Below are 19,745 nucleotides of genomic sequence, written 5' to 3'. Positions count from 1 at the left end.
CTAGGCCAAGGCCCAGTTGGCTATTCTTATCTCTGCTCTCCCATAGCTCTTTGTGTCTTCCTGACCACAGACTCCCACACCAGGCTGAAATAACTGTATTTGCACCTGTCCTCTTTTTTGTATGGCTGGTGAGAAGCCACGTCTTTACTCCTGGCACGGTAACTGCAGACCAGCTGGATGGATGGATGGATGGATGGACAGACGAGGGATGGATGGATGGGTAACTGGAGGAAGGGAGAGATACATGTATGGATGGGTAGATGGACAGATAGATTTCCTATATGCTAAATTCATTCTGAATTCTCCTCTTCCACCCTCTGCCTTTGAATGACACAATAAGGCTCACCCCACTTTTATTGCTAAGAATTTGATCTCCCTCAGCTCTGCTGAGGTCTTTTGTTGATTCTCCAACTCTCCAACTTCCTGCCTCTGTAAGGCCTTTACAGATACTTTTTACCATAAACCTGGTGTTCCACAGGTTCAGTCTTTGGCCCATTTCTCTTCTCACCCACTTTCTCTGGGGAATAAATTCTATCATATTTACACCCTCAATGACTTCTATGTTAATGATCCTCAAATCTATCCCTATATCCAACCCCCTTCTCTGACATTCCCTCAAGTTTTAAATTGATTCATTCATTTATTCATTCAGCAAATACTAAGTATAGAATACTGTTCAGGCACAGTTTTAGGCACTTGGGATATATCACAGTTCGAGAACCCTAACTAGGGAAGTTACATTATAGTGGAAAAAAGAGGCAAACAATAATCAAAATAGATAAATGAATTATATAGTATGTTAGAAGCTGATAAGTGCTTGAAAAAAAGGAGAATAGGATAAGGGGAGTGGGCAAGGACTTACATGTTAAATAAGGTGACCAGTGTGAACTCATTAAAATGAGATTTAACGAGACTTGGAGGTGATGGAGTTTGTCTGGGAGCATCTGGGGAAAGAGTGAGCCAGCAGAGACAACAGCCAAAGCAAAGGCTAGAGGTGGATAGTCAAGGACCAGCGAAGGGACCAGAGTGTCTGAAACAGACGAAGCAGAGGCAGGGGAGCCAGAGAAGAGGCCAGATAGGTAAGGGCAAGTGGACAGTTCATGTTGGACTCTGAGATCATTAGAAGGACTGCGCCTTCATCTCCGAGTGCCTGACTGCATGAAGCTTTCACTTCCATGTGGACGCAAGCGTGCACTGTGGACCCCATTTCATTTCCCTGAGCCTGGTAGTCTCCCCTCCCTCTTGCTGTAGACACTGCCTACAGTGGCTTCCACTGGGCCAGAGGACATGGGCCCTTTGGCTGGTCCAGGGATAGGTACACGAGCCAAACAAGGCTAAAGTCTGTGGCTGGGATTTTTCCAAGAGGTTTCAGTGGGGGAAGCCCACTCTTTGATCATGAGGTGACAAGATAAGCATCTCTTATCTGGGGTGAGGGGAAGGAAGCGGAGCCCCTGAGCTGGGCAGGCGCAGGGAGGGCCTGGCTGGGGAGAGCCAGAAAGCTGAGTATATCTGGGCAGGCATTTTTCAGCAACAGGCTCCAGCAGGAACAGACAAATGGCTTCACACCCGCCTCTGCCAAAGGAGAGATAAGGAGAGAGAGAGAGGAGGCGACAAGACAGAGAAAGTTGTAGTGGTTTCCGCTTGATTCACAGCTCAGGTTACCCCTGTGAGCCAGGGACACGGCAGGCCCAAACCCTGCTTAGCTGGTGCCAAGTGGATGCACCGGCTTGGGGGTGGAGATCTGGAAGATCCACGGGAAGTGTGCTCCTCCCCACCATTCAGCAGATGCTGGGGGGAGATATCCCTGCTCTCTGCTTGACGAATCTGTACACATACAGGAGCTTTCTCTGACCCCATGGGAGTCCTGGGGGGCTTCAGCCCCGAGACTGGGTGGCAGGCAGCTCACACAGGTGGGGCACCTTAAAAAATGAGCCATTCCAGCACCCTGCATCGCTAAAGACACCCTTGTAATCATTTGAAATGAAAACTGCTCAAATGAACTGGAAAATGTTTTACTTGTGTTTTCTCATATTCCTGAACCTTTCTTTCCATGGTTCAGAAGTTTGCATTGTCTAATTGCTGATTTCCATTTGTGAATGAATCAGCGTAAAATAAAATTAAGTGCCAAATTAATCTCCCCTTCTAGTTTTAGGCATTAATTATTCTCTGAGCCATTTTCTCCTGCATTTGCCACATGTCAAGACAAGCCCGGAGATCGAGTGATGTCGAATCTAGTTTCCAACTCAGGAAGGTAGCCCAAATAGCAGAGGATGTCCTTGCTCTTTAAAAGTTGTAGTTTACTATGCAAAACAGCTTTGATTCCAATCAAAGGAAATACATTCCTCCCCTTTTAAAGATATATTAGCACTGTCAGACCAAGTAAGTCACTGGAGAAGAAATTTGCTGCATGGTCTTGTGACATGTTTCCCCAGTTGTCCCAGTTAACACATTAACAACAACATATTTCCTCTAAGTATAACAGGGTCAGCCTCAGTGTGGAAAATGTGGTGTTGGCTAGGGCAGAATTTTGAAAGTTACACATGCTGTTCCTCTGGAGCTGTACCAAAGGAGACCTTCATGGTTCTGCTAAAAAAGCAAAACAAAACAAAATACAACCAGGCCTCCAGGATGCAATTATAGGATCCTTAGTTGCTGGGGAAAGGTAAAACCATATATACTCGGTCACTTGGTCAAAGCTACCACTCTTAGAAACTATGGGGAGGCAGAGCCTGGGTACCAAGTTGTTTTTGTTTAGTTGCTAAGTTGTGCCTGACACTTTTGCAACTCCATGGACTATAGCCTGCCAGGCTCCTCTGTCCATGGGATTTCCTAGGCAAGAATACTGGAGTGGGTTTCCATTTTCTTCTCCAGGAGATCTTTGCAGCCCAGGGATTGAAAACCAGTCTCCTGCACTGGCAGTGTGTGTATATATTAAGTTGCTTCAGTCATGTCCAACTCTTTGTGACCCTGTGACTCTTTGTGACCCCACCAAGCTCCTCTGTCCATGGGACTCTCCAGGCAAGAATACTGGAGTGGATTGCCATGCCCTCCTCCTGGGGACCTTCCCAATCCAGGGATCAAACCTGTGTCTTTTATGTCTCCTGCATTGGCCGACGCATTCTTTACCACTAGCACCACCTAGAAAGCCCCTGCATTGGCAGAGAAGCAAGTCAATCTTGGAGGAGGTGTGGCCAAGAAAGCTTTGGAGACAGAGGGCCCTGATCGCTTTCCTTTTTAAATTCAACATTATCAGAATCTGTTGAAAAGGTATGTGATACCCTTGAACAAGCACTGTTTAAGCCTTAAAAAAGCAATATGGAACAATATGGATGAACCTGAAGGACATTATGTTAAGTGAAATAAAACAGTCACAGAAGGACAAATACTGCATCATTCCACTTTACATGAGGTATCTAAAATCATCAAACTTACAGAAGCAAAGAATAGAACTGTCCGCTGCCAGGGACTTGGGGAAGGGGAAGCAAGTAGTTTCTGATCAGTGGGAACAAAAGTTCAATTATGCAAGTAAGTTCTAGAGTTCTACTGTACAATATTTTGCCTGTAAACAATTCCATATTGCAAACTTAAAAGCCTGTTAACAGAGTAGATTTCATATTGTGTTCTTAACAAAATAAACTTCAAGAAAAGAAGGAAAATGTTAACTACAACACTCAATCCCACCTAGGATGCACTGCCAGGCAAGGGAGAGTCTGAGATGCTGTGTGTTCAAGCTGCAGGGCTGGGTCTGATGGGAATGCCCGAGGACCCAGCCCCCAGGGCAAAACGTCATGCTTTGGGAAATAGTGGCTGCAGACTGAGTATGAACTAAGAGTTGTTAGTCTGCACCCAAGGATGTGGCACCTGAGCTGCAGGTGCAGAATGACCAAAAAGGGCACAGCCACCAAACCACCAAGCATCCTCCAGGCTGTTCTCAACAGCGACACCATGTGGCGGCTGCTAGAATCACAAGTCAGGAGGGCTCATCAGTAGCCTTTGGCTTCCTCTTTGCCTGGTGTTGGAAGCACAACAAGTTCTGGCACATAAGTCTATAATTCTTAGATGAAAACAGGAGGGGGCTTGCTCAAGAGGAAGATGCTAGTCCTTTTGGTAATGAAGAACAGCAAAGGTGCCTGAGTGATTAATTAGAAAAATTAAAGAGCTATGAACATATTTGTTTGTAGCACCTAATAACCTCAGATATGTAGATGACATCATCCTTATGGCAGAAAGTGAAGAACTAAAGAGCCTCTTGATGAAAGTGGAAAAGTTGGCTTAAAACTCAACATTCAGAAAACTAAGATCATGGCATCTGGTCCCATCACTTCATGGCAGATAGATGGGGAAACAGTGGAAACAGTGACAGACTTTATTTTTCTGGGCTCCCAAATCACTGCAGATGGTGACTGCAGCCATGAAATTAAAAGATGCTTGCTCCTTGGAAGAAAAGTTATGACCAACCTAGACAGCATGTTAAAAAGCAGAGACATTACTTTGCCAACAAAGGTCCATCTAGTCAAAGCTATGGTTTTTCCAGTAGTCATGTATGGATGTGAGAGTTGGACTATATATAAAGAAAGCTGAGCTCCAAAGAATTGATGCTTTTGAATTGTGGTGCTGGAGAAGACTCTTGAGAGTCCCTTGGACTTCAAGGAGATTCAACCAGCCCATCCTAAAGGAAATCAGTCCCGAATATTCATTGGAAGGACTGATGCTGAAGCTGAAGTTCCAATACTTTGGCCACCTGATGTGAAGAACTGACTCATTTGAAAAGATCCTGATGCTGGGAAAGATTGAAGGCATGAGGAGAAGGGGACGACAGAGGATGAGATGGTTGGATGGCATCACCGACTCAATGGACATGAGTTTGAGTAAATTCTGGGAGTTAGTGATGGACAGGGAGGCCTGGCATGCTGCAGTCCATGGGGTCACAAAGAGTTGGACATCACTGAGAGACTGAACTGAACTGAACTGAGCCAGGGTCCAAGTGCTGAGCTTACTTAGTATGTCAGAGTTTGGGGGCAAGGAGGAGAGTCGCAAGTTTAAATTTTGTACATATAACCAGGTGCATCAAGAATAAAGGAATTGGGTCCCTTTAGGATCAAATACAGTCCTGACATCCTTCCAGGCACTAAGGAAGGCAACCACAGAAAACTGGCAAGGGAGACACTGTGCTTCAGGCTAAGACCTGGAGGCTGTTACATTTCATCACCCCCTTCCTCTTACAACCTTCAAGTTTGTTTTTCTGCAGACAAGCTTAGAGGACTAAACAGTCAAGCTCTTGCCTCTCCCTTACCACCCCAAGAGGAAAGATACCTGTCGGCTTCTCTGAAAGGGAGAGGCAAAAAAGGAAAATAAAGTCAAAAGGAAACGCTGAAGTTGCGTCTCCTCTGTTTGAAAGCATAAGGCTGGAGAGACAGGTTTTGTGCAGAGGCATCGCTGGACCCTGGGGAAGGAAACCTGTGTGCTTCGAGTTGGAAAACATTAAGTGCAGGGAAGTTTTAATGAGCTTCAGCAGCTCTTTGATAATGGCTGATGTTGAGATGGCAATGGAGCATTTGAAAGGCGAGCTTTCAAAGAATATGCTTTTTAGGAAGCAATTTGCCCTCTTGTCATCCCTTCCCTTTGGGGATACTCACATTGGGCCTTTCGCCATCCCACTGGGGATACCTCCCTTCCTCCAATGGGTCTGGGTCAGACCTACTTTAACCCTGTAGCTACTTTAATATGAATCCCCCTCCCCAAAGCCCCAGCTGCTGCTGTGGATAGTAGTAACTACAAGGGCTTCACCGAGATGGATCGAGAAGGGATGCAATAAAAGGCATAAAATTAAAGACAAGATTAATAAAACCTGATGAAAGAAAACACTGCCAGCCTACCTAGCAGCTTAAATTACATTTACCACATGCGACAGGGAGGGGGTAATCATGAGGAATAAGTCCAGGCTTGGCTCGGGAAAGAAATTCCAGTCTAAATAAACGACAGGTAACACCAGGGGAAGTCACTGATTCACCTTCCCAGAGAAGACTCAAGACAGGGTATAAAACCCATCAATCACACTGAAGCCAATTTCGCTTGGTAGGGCCCCCGACAGTCTAGGATCTAGATTCCCAAACAGCCCAGAGCCAGAAATGCAGCAGATGCACAAAAGCAGCTTCTGGTAGCAGCTTCTGGTTGCCGCTTCCAGTCCAGACCGACTTCAGCCCACTGGTGGCTGTTGTCACCACAGCCTGACCTTGGGAGTGACCATACACAGTCAGTTCTAAGGTGAGGGCTGTCCAGCTGTCCCCTGTTCCTTGTTGCTCCATCAGCTGAAGTCGTTCTATGCCACCAGGGCTGCCGCAATGGACATGGTCCCTGGAGCCAACCTGGTCCCTAAACAGCACCCAAACCATCCCCTTACCTACAGATTCCTTCTGCCTCCTCAGAACACTCCCAAGTTTCCAAACTTCTTGCTGTTTCTCACCACAGCTTAGCAGGGAAGCAATCTGATTTGACTGGTTCTCACCAACTCGCCAAAGAGTCTCTCTTTTTATAGGGCAGGCCCAAGGGATGCAAACGAACCCTCAGAATAGGCTTTCAGGCTGCACAGGGGGTGTCAGGAACCCCCTCTGGACCTCTCCTGCAAGACACACCTCACTGGAAGAGGAAGGAGGGCTCCATCATCATGCTCTCTCCCTCCTCCCAGCCTTGGCCCAGTGGACGGAGGGCTGACTCACTGCTCCATTCCCTCCCCTTACAGCAGCCTCCCATCTCCAGGCCTCCTGGCTCGAACCATCAGTGAAAAGGTAACGTCTCCCGCAGACAGGGACGGCTGGCCAAGGAAAACCCTGGAAAGTCGTGCTCTTAGCAAGATTCCTTCTGCTCAAAGACTGAAGGGACCCAGGAACGTGGGTTTACGGGTGCAGGGTCTTCAGATAACAATCTTTAGATTCGCTGCTCCCTGGCATTCTAATCCCAGGCGAAGCTCCCGCAGTTTCTCCCTTGGTCTGGCCCCTCATCACACTCAGTGGTAAAGAAGTCGCCTGCCAAGGCAGGGGACATAAGAGGCGTGGGTTCGATCCCTGGGTGGGGAAGATCCCCTGAAGGAGGGCCTGGCAACCCACTCCAGTATTCTTGCCTGGAGAATCCCATGGACAGAGGGGCCTGGCAGGCTACAGTCCATGGAGGTCACAAAGAGTCGGAGAGGACTGAAGTGACTTAGCACTAGAGAGTTCTCAGAATCCCTGGATGATTGGTTTCCCCAGGTTATGGCTGCAAGGAGGCCCTGCCTCTTTCTCAGGACCCTTGGAGCACAGCCATCCCTGATCGCAGCCCTCAGCTAAGAGGGTCTCAATGAAACAGGGGTGACTGGTGAGGAAGAGTCACACTGCCTGAACACCTGACTTCTCCCACAACAAGCTCAGTCATCTGAGTTCTTCCTCATAGAGTTTGCATCTTGGAAAGAAAATGGAGACACTACTTCCAGAAAGTCTTCAGCATGAGGGGAGTTCTATGGATAACGAGCACTCTTTATTTTCCTTTGGTCACTATTAGAGCTAGTCTAAGGAAAGAATTGGACTCCATTCTATCAGAAGAAAACTTAAACTGCCCAGAACTTTCGCTCACCAGAATCCTCCCAACTATCAGATAGATTCTTCTCTGCCTTCTGCTCCTGAGAAAGGGGACACTTAGAAGAAAACAAGCATCTAGTCACATGTTCACCTACTTGTCGGCCTGTGAAATTTATCAAGTGCGTGGAATTTTGTCAGTGACAGTATTTGAAGACTCCTGACTCTGCCCCGGGGGAAGAGTACAGGTACTGTCCGACGATGCCCCCATCCGCATCTCTAACCCGACATCCACCCTGTGCTCTGAACGCAGCACCAGCATTGCCTCAGGCTGCGAAGACTCTTGAGTCTCTGCTAATCAAAATCTACTCGCTTCCATCAGCAATGAATTCAATCCGAAGTTCTGGAAGGACGCACATCAAATTGTCGACAGTGACGTCTGGGAGCAAGTGAGAACAGAAAGAAAAGAAACCTTTCCTTTCTTTCTACTTAATTCTCTATAGCTTTTTTTGCTTTGAAAAAAAAATATACATAGACTATACTCCTGGAGTCCCTGCAACATTAAAACAAATGAATACATGGCCAAAAAGGAAAAGCAAGTGCCTGTTTTCAACGACACAGCCCAGACTCGGCCAGGTCTCTGATTGGGGCTGAGATCCGGAAGCATGGAAAGCATCTATTCTCAGACAAGTCGATGACTAAATAGCCCAGAACAGACCCAGGCATTCTGGAAGTTCTCCTCTTCAGGGCTGGACACAGCCCCACCCTCTTGCTGCTATCTTCCAGCTTTGTGATCTTGATGCAAAGAGCCCCTATATTTCCAACACCTCTTATCCCATATACTTAACCCTTTTTGACCCCTGGCAGCTCTCAGTTCTAGCAGTGAGGGCACAAGCCATCAAGCTCACCTGGCCTCAGGAGACTCTCTGAACTTACTGAGCGCAATCCTATTTCCCTCATTCCTCATTCTCAGATTAAAGATGGAAACCTTCCTGAATGCAAGAGCCTGATGCCTGACCAGTTTCTGAAGAACCTTGTACTGGAGGCAGAGGTCAGTTTTGGCCCCATCCATCCCAACCACTCCCCTCTCCCACCCCACGCAGAAATTCAGAAAACAGAAACCGGGCTACTGAAGCCGCGAAAAGGTTCTCCCTGCCACCTCATTCATCACCCAGCTGCCGGAGCACTTACCTGCAGATGTAATTGGTCTTGCAGGAGTCCTGCAAGTTCAAGCAGTTGGGTTTCTCCCTCTCCTCGTAGGAGCACACAGGCACGATGGTCTGTCGCCTCCGCTCAGTGCAGGCGATGTCCCGGCAGGAACAGAAGAGCATCCCATAGCTGTGCTTGGCCGGGACCTTGTCGAAGAACTGCCGGAGGGCCTTGTGGCACTTGCGCCGGTTGCAGACGTCGTTGGACATGCTGGTGGTGCACGGGGTGATGTAGGCCGACCTGTACTTCTTGCACGTGTCATCCAGGTTGCAGGCCTTGGCGGCATCCAGGCAGTTGTTCCCTTTCGAGATGTGCTCCACTGCAGAAAGGAGAGAGAGGCAGGCCGTGACCACAGGGCTAGGTGCCGGGGCAGCTCGCACAGGTCCTCTGCTTTCACTGAGATCTGGCCTCTCACCACCTGGCAGGCCTGACAGTTCTCATCAGCTCTGTGTTTTGAAGCTAATAACTTAATGAGTTTGTGACAATGAGGAGGCATCAGGGGCACAGAGGCTGGGAACACACGGCTGCACACAAGCTCCTAGCATTGTCTCAGAGGTATAATTAGGAGGTATTGAGTGAGGCCAAAGGAGCTCAGACACCTGCCTGCCTAGGTCTAAACAAGGCAACAGGAGAACAAGTTTCCAGCTCCTGGCTGGTAAACTGAAATTAGGATAAAAGAAAAAAGCAGCAAATTATATACTTGTTTATTATATAGTATATAAAATGATATGCTGAATGTAAGTATAATTGCCATGCGATCCTCCAGGAATATAATTATGTAATAAATGCACATAGTACATGCTAATTACTATATGATTACAGAGTAATTGCATGGTTATTTGAGCCCAGAAGACAAAATATTATGCCGGCTCTCTAAACAGGAAGAAGCAACTATATCAAAGCTGTGTTTAAGTTTGAGCTCACAGGCCACTGGAAGGAAACCAGAATAAATTACATAAAAATTTGCAAACCTCAATTACCATTTAACTTACCGCATAGAAAATGTGGGATCTATGAGTACTGAGGTCGCAGATTAGAAAAATTCAGTTAGTATTTTGGATAGAATTTCAATGGGCTTACAAACCATAGGCCTTAGGAATCTCACAAAATCTCAAAAATATGTTGCCTTCTGCCCAAGCCCCCTGTGCTCAGGCTGTCAGAGAAACCAGGGCTGTCCATGGCCAGGAGGCCTGCTGTGAGGCTGGAGAGAGAACACAGAGGAGGCGGGGCCCACCGGGGTGGCCGGGTGGGCTGGCAGGGCCAAGTCCAACGGGCAAAGTTAAAAGATGAATGGACAAGGGAAATGAAGCCCACTTCCCACAATATGCTGCTGCTGCTGCTGCTAAGTCGCTTCAGTCATGTCTGACTCTGTGAGACCCCATAGATGGCAGCCCACCAGGCTCCGCCGTCCCTGGGATTCTCCAGGCAAGAATACTGGAGTGGGTTGCCATTTCCTTCTCCAGTGCATGAAAGGGAAAAGTGAAAGTGAAGTCATTCAGTCGTGTCCAACTCTTAGCGACCACATGGACTGTAGCCTACCAGGCTCCTCCATCCATGGGATTTTCCAGGCAAGAGTACTGGAGTGGGGTGCCATTGCCTTCTCCATTCCCACAATACAGGTCTTACCAAAGAGAGGGGGAAGTGATGGAAAAACCTCTGAGGGCCAAGTTATATATAACATGGCTCATGGAAAATTGATAATTGGGTGCAGCAATGACCCTCCAGAGACAGCAAGGAGGCAACAGGCACCACACAACTGTAGGATTCAAACCCTAGGAAGTTCTCGCTCAAGCCTCAGCCCCTTCTTGGGTTCTGAAACCCCCTCTCATTCCCTTTATGCCCCCCGTTGACGGGGACCATGAAGGCATTTGAGAATTAGCACAAGAGGAAAGAGAGTTCAGCTGGATTGAAAGGGACTGAAAGACAGGACAGTGCATTTAGTAATAAAGGGCACGTGGAATATTTTTCCGCCTTAAAGAAAGAAGGAAATATGCCATATCCAAAAACATGGATGAGCCTTAAGGACATGATACTAAGTGAGATAAGCCAGTCACAGGAGGACAGTATTCTCTATGGCTCTACATGTACAAGGCATCTAAAACTCTCAGACTCATAGAAGCAGAAAGTTGAATGGTAGCTACTGCTATTCAACCGTACAAATGATAGTTACTGCTATTCAATAGTACAAATGGTAGTTACTCCCCATTTCCCCCTTGTTCCAGCAAGGAGGAAATGGGGAGTTGTTATTCAAGAGGTATAAAGTTTCAGTGATGCAAGATGAATAAGTTCTAGAGATCTGCTGTACAACATCACACTTACAGTTAACAATACTGTATTGTGCACTGAAAATCTAAGTGGCATTATTTCACTCTTTTTGATGGTTGAGTAATACATTGTGTATATAAACCACATTTTCTTTATCCACTGATCTGTCCATGTATACTTAGGTTGTTTCCATGTCTTGGCTAATGTAAATAGTGCTGCAATAAACATAGGGGTGCATATATCTTTTCAAATGATAGTTTCATCTGAGTATATGCCCAGCAGTGGGACTGCTGAATCATACAGCAGCTCTATTTTTAGTTTTCTTGAGGAACCTCCATACCGTTTTCCATAATGACTGCACCAATTTACATTTCCATCAACAGTGGAAGAGGGTTCCCTTTTCTCTATATCCTCTCTAGCATTTGCTCTTTGTAGACTTTTTAATGATGGCCATTCTGTCTGATGTGAAGTGATACCTCATTGTAGTTATGATTTGCATTTCTCTTAATAATGAGCATCTTTTCATGTATCTATTGGCCATCTGTATATCTTTTTTGGATAAAGGTCTATTTAGGTCTTCTGCCTACTGGTACCTAAAAATTATCATACTAAGTGAACTAAGTCAGAAAGAGAAAGACAAATGCCATATGATATCACTTATATGTGGAATCTAAAATACAATACAAATCAACATATCTATGAAACAATAACAGACTCACAGATATAGAGAACAGACTTGTGGTTGCCAAGGGGGAGTGGGGTTAGGGTAGAGAAGATATGGGAGTTTGGGATTAGCAAAGGCAAACTATTACATATAGAACAGATAAACAACAAGGTCCTACTGTATAGCACAGGGAACTATATTCAGTATCCTGTGCAAACCATGGTGGAGAAGAATAGGAAAGAATGTATGTATGTGCATGGCTGAGTAACTTTTCTATACAGAGGAAACTGATACAGCATTGTAAATCAACACTGTAAATCAATAAAATTAAAAAAAGAAATCTGTTAAGAATATAGTGTTAGTCACTCAGTCAAGTCTGACTCTTTGTGACCCCATGAACTGTAGCCCACCAGGCTCCTCTGGCCATGGGATTTTCCAGGCAAGAATACTGGAGTGCATTGCCATTTCTTTCTCTAGGGGATCTTCCCAATCCAGAGATCAAACCCAAGTCTCCTGCATCGCAGGCAGATTCTTTACCACGTGAGCCACCAGGATCTCATGTTAAATGTTCTACTACAGTAAAGTAAAACTTTATACAAGATAAGAACAGACACAGTAAGTCCAACATTTCAGGGAATGAAAAATTGTCCTTGGTCTACTGACAGTGTGACTCGCTTTAAGGAAGAACTATGTTTAAATATCTGAAATCACAAAAATATACCCGGGCACTACCAGCAGTATTTTATGATGCCCCAGATTCGTGTTTCTCTCTCTGACATGTGAATTCAACAATTTAACATGCAAGGCAATAAACAAGACCTTCAGCCCTTCTTAGGTGAGCAGTGCAGGAAGCCAGCGGCTGCACGCATATCCCGCTGGTTTAACAGGCACACCTGGAGCATTTTCTCCATCATGATCTTCCCGAAGTGGCTTCACTCCTGCGCCTCTGTTTTCACACTCAGGCACTTCAGGACCCGAGGAGTGAAATATTCACCACGTGCCTTAACAGATCGCCAGGGCCTCCACCAGGCACTTCTAGCTTTTTCCTCTTTTGAGAGATGGTGCTGTTGGGCCCACTGGCAGCAGTGATTGATAATCCTGAAGGACTACAATTGTAGATTTCTTTCATTTATTTCCATTTAAAGCTGTCTGGGTCTTCATTGCTGCCTGTGGGTTTTCTCTAGTTGCGGCAAGTGGGGATGCGTTAGCTGTGTCACATGTGCTCTAGAGTGCGTGAGCTCAGTAGTGTGGGGCTTAGCTGCTCCACGGCATCTGGAATCTTCCTAGACCAGGGATCTAACTCCCCAGGTCCCCTGCATTGGAAGGCAGATTCTTAACCACTGGACTACCAAAGGAAGTCCTGGAGATTTCTAAGTTATGCATTTTGGAATGATGATCTAAAAAAAAGGAATATGACCGAACTCTGGGTCATCCGGATAAGGCCCTTAAAGCTAGTTGCTAAGTCGTGTCCCACTCTGTGACCCCATGGACTGCAGCACGCCAGGCTTCCCTGTCCTTCACTATTTCCCAGAGTTTGCTCAAACTAATGTCCACTGAATCAGCAATGCCATCTAATCATTTCATCCTCTGTTGCCCTCTTCTCCTGACCTCAATCTTTCCCAGCATCAGGGTCTTTTCCAATGAGCTGGCTCTTCACAACAGGTGGATATTGGTGCGCTGTTTCACAACCTACATTTTCACTTTCATTGGTGTTCAATGGTACTTTATGATCCCTGGCTAAAATGAAAGGAATATAGGCACATAGGTTGACTTAATACTTACATGATGTAGCCAGGGACATAGGAACAAACAGTTCATGTAAGTTCAAACAGAGAAAAATGACAGAAAAATTAAGTCATCATATGGCACCCAGTAATGTAGGCCTGTCACACTCAAACCAATACATGTTGAAACAGAGAATTACATCCAAACTGTAAGTGCCAATTTAGTTTCAGCAGACAGTATCATTTCTCATATTAAATTTATGTTATCAACTCACATTTCATAGTTTTTAATGTTTTGTTAATACTTAATTTGTGTATTGTCTTTACAGTTGTATAATTTGTATGTGTTGTCTTTACAGTTTTTATAAAAGCAAAGAATAAGAACTGATGGTTTTATGTTCATAAACTTCAAATAAAATTATAATGAAAATAATTAAACTTAACACACAAGGTCCAGAAAATTTATTTCTCTCTGGCAGTTCTCCATATAAAACAGTTTTTAAAAATTGGCCTGGAAAAAAGCTCTTTGACATGGATTTTGGCAGTGATTTTTTGGGTATGATACAAGCAATAACAACAAAAAATAAAGATGAATTACACCAAACTAGAAAGCTTTTGCACAGCAGAGAAAACCATCAACAGAATGAAAAGGTGACTTATGGAATGGGAGAAAATACTTTCAAATCGTGTTCTGATATGGAGTCAATTTCTAAAATATATAAAGAACTTACACGATTCAATTGCCAAAGTAACAACAACAATAATAATAATAACCCAAGTTAAAAAATGGGCAAACGACCTGAAGAGACATTTTTCCAAAGAAGATAAAGGAAAAGCCAACAAGTCCATGAAAAGATGCTGACCGGTAGGGAAATGAAAATCAAACCACAATGAGATATCACCTCAGGCCTGTTAGAACAACTGTCATCAAGAGATAAGAGAACCTGTCAGAAAGACAAGAGATAATAAGTGCTGGTGAGATGGTGGAGAAAAAGGAAGCTTTGTGCACAGTTGGTAGGACTGTAAATTGGTACAGTCACTATAGAAAACAGAAAACGGTACGAAAGTTGCTCAAAAAATTAAAAATAGAGCTAACATTCTCACATGACTGAGAGCTATCATATGATCTAGCAATTCCACTCCTGGGTATATATCCAAAGGAAACAAAATCACTTTGTCAAAGAAATATCTGCACTCCCATGTTCATTAAAGCATCATTTACAATAGCCAAGTGTTCATCAAGGAACAAACAGATAAGGAAAATGTGGTGTATATTTTCAATGAAACCCTATCCAGCCATAAAAGGAAGGAAATACTGCCATTTGCAACAACACAGGTGAACCTAGAGAACATTATACTGAGTACAATAAGTCAGACAGAGACAAATATTGTATGATCACATTTATATGTGAATCCAAAGAAAAGTTTTGCATGAAGTGGGAATAGGATGAATCATTTTATGTCCAAACCAATCGCTCATAGTTCACTCCGTTTAGCACCTGGCATGCTTCAGCCTCACTTTGAGCTGATTCTGTTTTCACTGATAAATAACACTGCTAGAGCACCATCTCCTTATCATTATTTCAGACAGATTCCAGAATGCAGAACCTGGCACATTAAGATAGGCAAGAGGCCACTAACTGATTTCCAGCTTACAGGTAAATGAGTGACTTTTTGCTTCTAATTCTCATTCACACAAAACATTCTCATAACCCTTCCCAAATTGATACATGAAGCCAGCATTACCCAAACAGTAGAATCTAATGGAAAAAAAGAAGAAAATTACAGGCAAGTATTTCTTAGAAAAGAGCACAGAAAACAACAACATTAAATAAACTGGTAAGTTAGATTTCACTAAGTAAAAATTCATTAAAAGACACTTAATTTCTTAAGAAATGAAGAAAACAAGACAAATCAAAGACTAGAAGAAAATATTTGCAAAACATGTATCTGACAAAGGACAAATATCTAAAACATATTTGCATGCATGCTCAGTCGCTAAGTCATGTCCAACTCTTTGTAACCCCACAGACTGTAGCCTGCCAGACTCCTCTGTCCATGCAATTTCCCAGGAAAGAATACTGGAGTAGGTTGACGTTTCCTTCTCCAGGGAATCTTTGCAACACAGGGATCCAGCCCATGTCTCCTGCAGGGGCAATCGGCAGGGGGACTCTTTACCACTGAGCCACCTGAGAAGCCCAACATAAAAAACAACCCAATTGAAAAATGGGCCACATATTTCAGCAGACACTTCATAAAAAAGGTTGTATGAACGGTCAGTAAGTGCATAAAAAGTATTAAACATCATTAGTTATCAGGGAAATGCAAATTACAACCATTATGTTGGTGGTTAAAATTTAAGTCTGACAACTCCAAATGTTTACTAAGATGTGGAGCTCCTGGAATCTCATACATTCCAACAGGAATGTAAAATGGTCCATCCACTTGGGAAAACTGCGGGCAGATTTTTATAGAACTACACATATACCTACTCCATAACCCAGCATTTCCACTTGTAGGTATTCATCCAAGAAAATGAGGATATATGTCCATAAAAATATTTGGTCAAGAGTATGACAGCACTTTATTGATAATAACCAAAGACTAGAAATAGCTCGTGTATCCATTAGTAAAAAAACGCCAAGCAAACTGTGGTCTATCCACATAATGGAACACCACTCAGAAATAAGGACAGATGAACTATTTATACACACAATGGCATGGATGAATCTCAAAAGCACTGTTCTAAGGGGAAGAGGGGAAGGAAGCTTTACCAAAAAGGTACACACTGAACAATTGTATTGGGTTGGCCAAAAAGTTCATTCGGACCCCCCTCCCCCCCAAAGTCCTTTTAGCCAATTCAATATATACTTGAAGTTCTGGAATAGGAAAAATTAATTTATGCTGGGAAAAAAAATCTGAAGAGTGGTTGCTTCTAGGGGATGGAGGTGGGGGTTGACTGGAAAAAGGCAAGAGGAACTTTTTGGAGTGACAGTAATATTCTCTATCTTAGTAGAAATTTGGGTCAAAACTCAGCGACTGGGACACAAAGTCTGTACATATAGAAATTTTACGTCAAAGTGAAAAGAAATAAATATTAAAAACTGGCTAATGGCAAATATCCTGAAGCATTTAGGGGAAGCATATTGATATCTGCATTTTTAAAACTTTGATGAACTGCTAGATGCACAGAAGGATGGGCGGATGGATACTTACAGAGCAACTACATTCAAATGTAATGGCAACTTCTAGAAGGCGGCTTGATGTAAAACTTTTTCAGCTTGAATGTATGTTTGAAAATGTTCAAACAAACTATTGAAAAAAATTGATTCACGTATACCTTATTCTTTTTTAAAAAAAAGAATATGAAAAATGGAATATGGAAATAGAACATGGAATATGAAAAGCCCAGAATATGGAAAACAGCAACCCTTAGCACCACTTTCACCTCCCTCTTAAGAGTCCTCACAAATTCACTGCCAGCTCTCTCTCAGATACCCTGCTGCAGTGAAGTTCACAATAAACAGAGGTGAAATCACAGACATAGAAGTTAGAAGTGAGTTTTTACTTGGTGGGAAGATTGATCCCCCGTATGCATTAAATGCATTCCCCAGTGCACAACACTGCGACCTCAAAGACTTGAGGGCAGAGGGAGAAGTGGCCAGAAGACATGGATTTAGGGCACAGCTGCTGCTGCTGCTGCTGCGAAGTCACCTCAGTCGTGTCCAACTCTGTGTGACCCTATAGATGGCAGCCCACCAGGCTCCCCCGTCCCTGGGATTCTCCAGGCAAGAACACTGGAGTGGGTTGCCGTTTCCTTCTCCAATGCATGAAAGAGAAAAGTGAAAGTGAAATCGCTCAGGTGTCTGACTCCTAGCGACCCAATGGACTGCAGCCTACCAGGCTCCTCAGTCCATGAGATTTTCCAGGCAAGAGTACTGGAGTAGGGTGCCACTGCCTTCTCCGTTTAGGGCACTGAGTCACACCCAACACCCCGTCCACTCACACACGGGAGGGCGGAGGCGCAGGCGCGCGCCTGGTTTACGAGCTGGGCCTGCGCACCTTCTCGCCTGTGTGGGAGGGCTTCGGAACAGCTTTACCGTAACTCAGTGCCATCCTCTCCACAGCTCGTTTTAGAGCTCAGCATTAAAATGTTGCTACCCACCTCCTCCTCCAACTCTAATCTCCCCCTCCATCTGCTGTTATTCATTCTTTAACTCGGTAGAATGTCTGGGATGCTGTCTGAATGGGAAGCATTCTCAGAATGAAGGCTGTTTACTAGAAATTCTTTCTTCTGGAGGAGGGCGTGTGCGTGTGGGTTTGGCGGGCTAAAGAACTCCCTCCAGCACCCGCCGGCACTGTGTGATGGAGAAGCCTGTTACCCAGCTTTTCCTTTCAAAGTTACACATCACCACGCTGTTACTTTGCAGGTTACATATTGCTTTATCTGTCATCATTCTAAGCTTTTCTGGCTGTGATCACATCCGATGTGACTTGTTTACATTTTCTTAGGAGGTATAACCTTCACAGCAACTGTAGGGCCAGCTCCCAGACCATGGAATAAAAAGATGTTGCTAAAGGAGCAATGAATTTAGAGTCAGGGGGTTGAAACATGGTTCAGTTATCTGAATGCTTTTCCTGGGTGGGCCTCAGTTTCCCCATTTGTAAGATGATATATCTAAGGTCGCTTCAAGCCTCAAGGTTTTTGATTCGATGATTATAATATAAATTGTCTTTTCTGATTATAACATCAAGTATTTAGGATACAACTTGATCAGGGATGGAACGTAAAAAACAAAAACCAAAACCAAGCCAGCTCTTGACCTCTCAGCTGTTTGCTGCTCCAAAGAGTACACGAACCAACGATTTCCACCCTGACCTTCAGACGGAGCAAATGTAAAGGGTCCCTCCAATACAGGGAGATGTGGAGGTGTCAAGGATGAATTACGCACTGGGAGACGCTTTCACATTCTAAACTCCTCTGGCGCAAGGATCTGCCTTTATCCCAAATACAATCCTCACACTGTCCCAAATCAAAGAGGCTATCGCTGTGGCTGGCAGCCCTTCATTATTTACTTAGAAAACGCTACCATTACTGGCAAATGCTCGGGCCAGCAAACCAGTCCAAATGATTCAGGATAAAACACAGATGCAACGATCTAGAAATCATTTCTATAGGTTATGAGGTGGAATAGAACAGTAACTACATTAAAATTTGCATGGCTTGCATGAAGATGCGTTTTTATTAAGCAGAAAGTTCATAAGACACAGTGAAAGACCATTGTTTACAAATGCTTGCCAATTTCCGGGTATCTTTCTGCCCTTCTTTTTAAGGCTGCAGAAATGAATTCACAACCAGTTTCCTCTTTCTTTCTGGCTTGATTAATTACCATGTTAACATTACTACTGTTCTTCTCCTAATAAGCTCCCTCTAACCTGTTATCCCAGCAAATAAAAAATATGTAAAAAGCTCCAAGATCTTCACGGGTAGAAAAGGCTTTTCTGGAAGCTCACATTGACAGTCTGGTCTTCTGCTGTCCACATGGATCAGATGGCAAATCTGATCGTACAGGCTGTGACCCTTGTAATCGATCCTACATGAGTTTGGCCTTTTCCAGCTGGGGTGCTAAAAATTACATTTAAAAGGCAATGTTGGCTCTTTGGAGCCCATTTTGTCATTCATATACCATTTCAGACATATTGTATTACACAATGATGAATTTCCTTCTTGCTCTGTTTTTTCACACTTTCCACAACTACATTAAGCCTCAAGTCATATCCAAGGTTTCTCTCTAGGGTTCACAGTGACTGAATTATTCTGAATATCTGTGAATTTGGAAATAATTCTTCTGCCTGGTGAAGACAGTGCCCTGTATTAACCATGAGTCAGGCACTCGCCCCATGCTCATTCACTATAAGTTCACCCATTAGAGCTTCCGTTTCCATAAAGAACACACTGTGGCCCACACCCCCCACACCATCCATATCTTAAAAAATTAGATGCCTCCTATAAGTGGTGTGTAAGTAAGTCACATGCTTGCTGCTGCAAAATGATTAATAGTGCTGTCTCAGCAAATGGGATCATTACATTTTTAATTAACCTTTCCAACCTCCTCCACCTTTTCCTTTTGTTACACATTGAATCTCTGAAGTTTTCTACTTGTTTATGTTCAACTAGGTTTGAAACAAAGGCATGAAAAGCGACAGCAGGTGATGTAGGAGCTGGTGCCCAGGTGAGGTGCCTGGTGAGGTGCAGTGCCTCATTGTACATGGGACCCGGGGACAGGCACTCGGAACTCGATGGCTGGGTTCCCACCTAATTTTTGTTTTGGCAGC

The 19,745-nt window shown here is 44.3% G+C and overlaps 1 protein-coding gene across 2 annotated transcripts in view; it reads right to left on the bottom strand.

The window, feature by feature from the left end:
• The window catches only part of GFRA1 (GDNF family receptor alpha 1), a 224,644-nt gene that overhangs the window by 59,349 nt on the left and 145,550 nt on the right, over positions 1 to 19,745 (bottom strand). For both annotated transcript variants that reach the window (XM_081573469.1, XM_081573470.1), the window contains one exon: positions 8,739 to 9,075. In XM_081573469.1, coding sequence (XP_081429595.1) covers positions 8,739 to 9,075 — 337 coding nt within the window. The remainder of the gene's footprint in view (positions 1 to 8,738; positions 9,076 to 19,745) is intronic.

The sequence above is a fragment of the Giraffa tippelskirchi genome, chromosome 2 (assembly GCF_054371585.1).
Source record: "Giraffa tippelskirchi isolate mGirTip1 chromosome 2, T2T-mGirTip1v1.2.pri, whole genome shotgun sequence".
Classification (NCBI taxonomy): domain Eukaryota; kingdom Metazoa; phylum Chordata; class Mammalia; order Artiodactyla; family Giraffidae; genus Giraffa; species Giraffa tippelskirchi.
The sequence above is the reverse complement of the archived record's forward strand: the minus strand, read 5'-3'. Positions and strand labels throughout refer to the sequence as shown.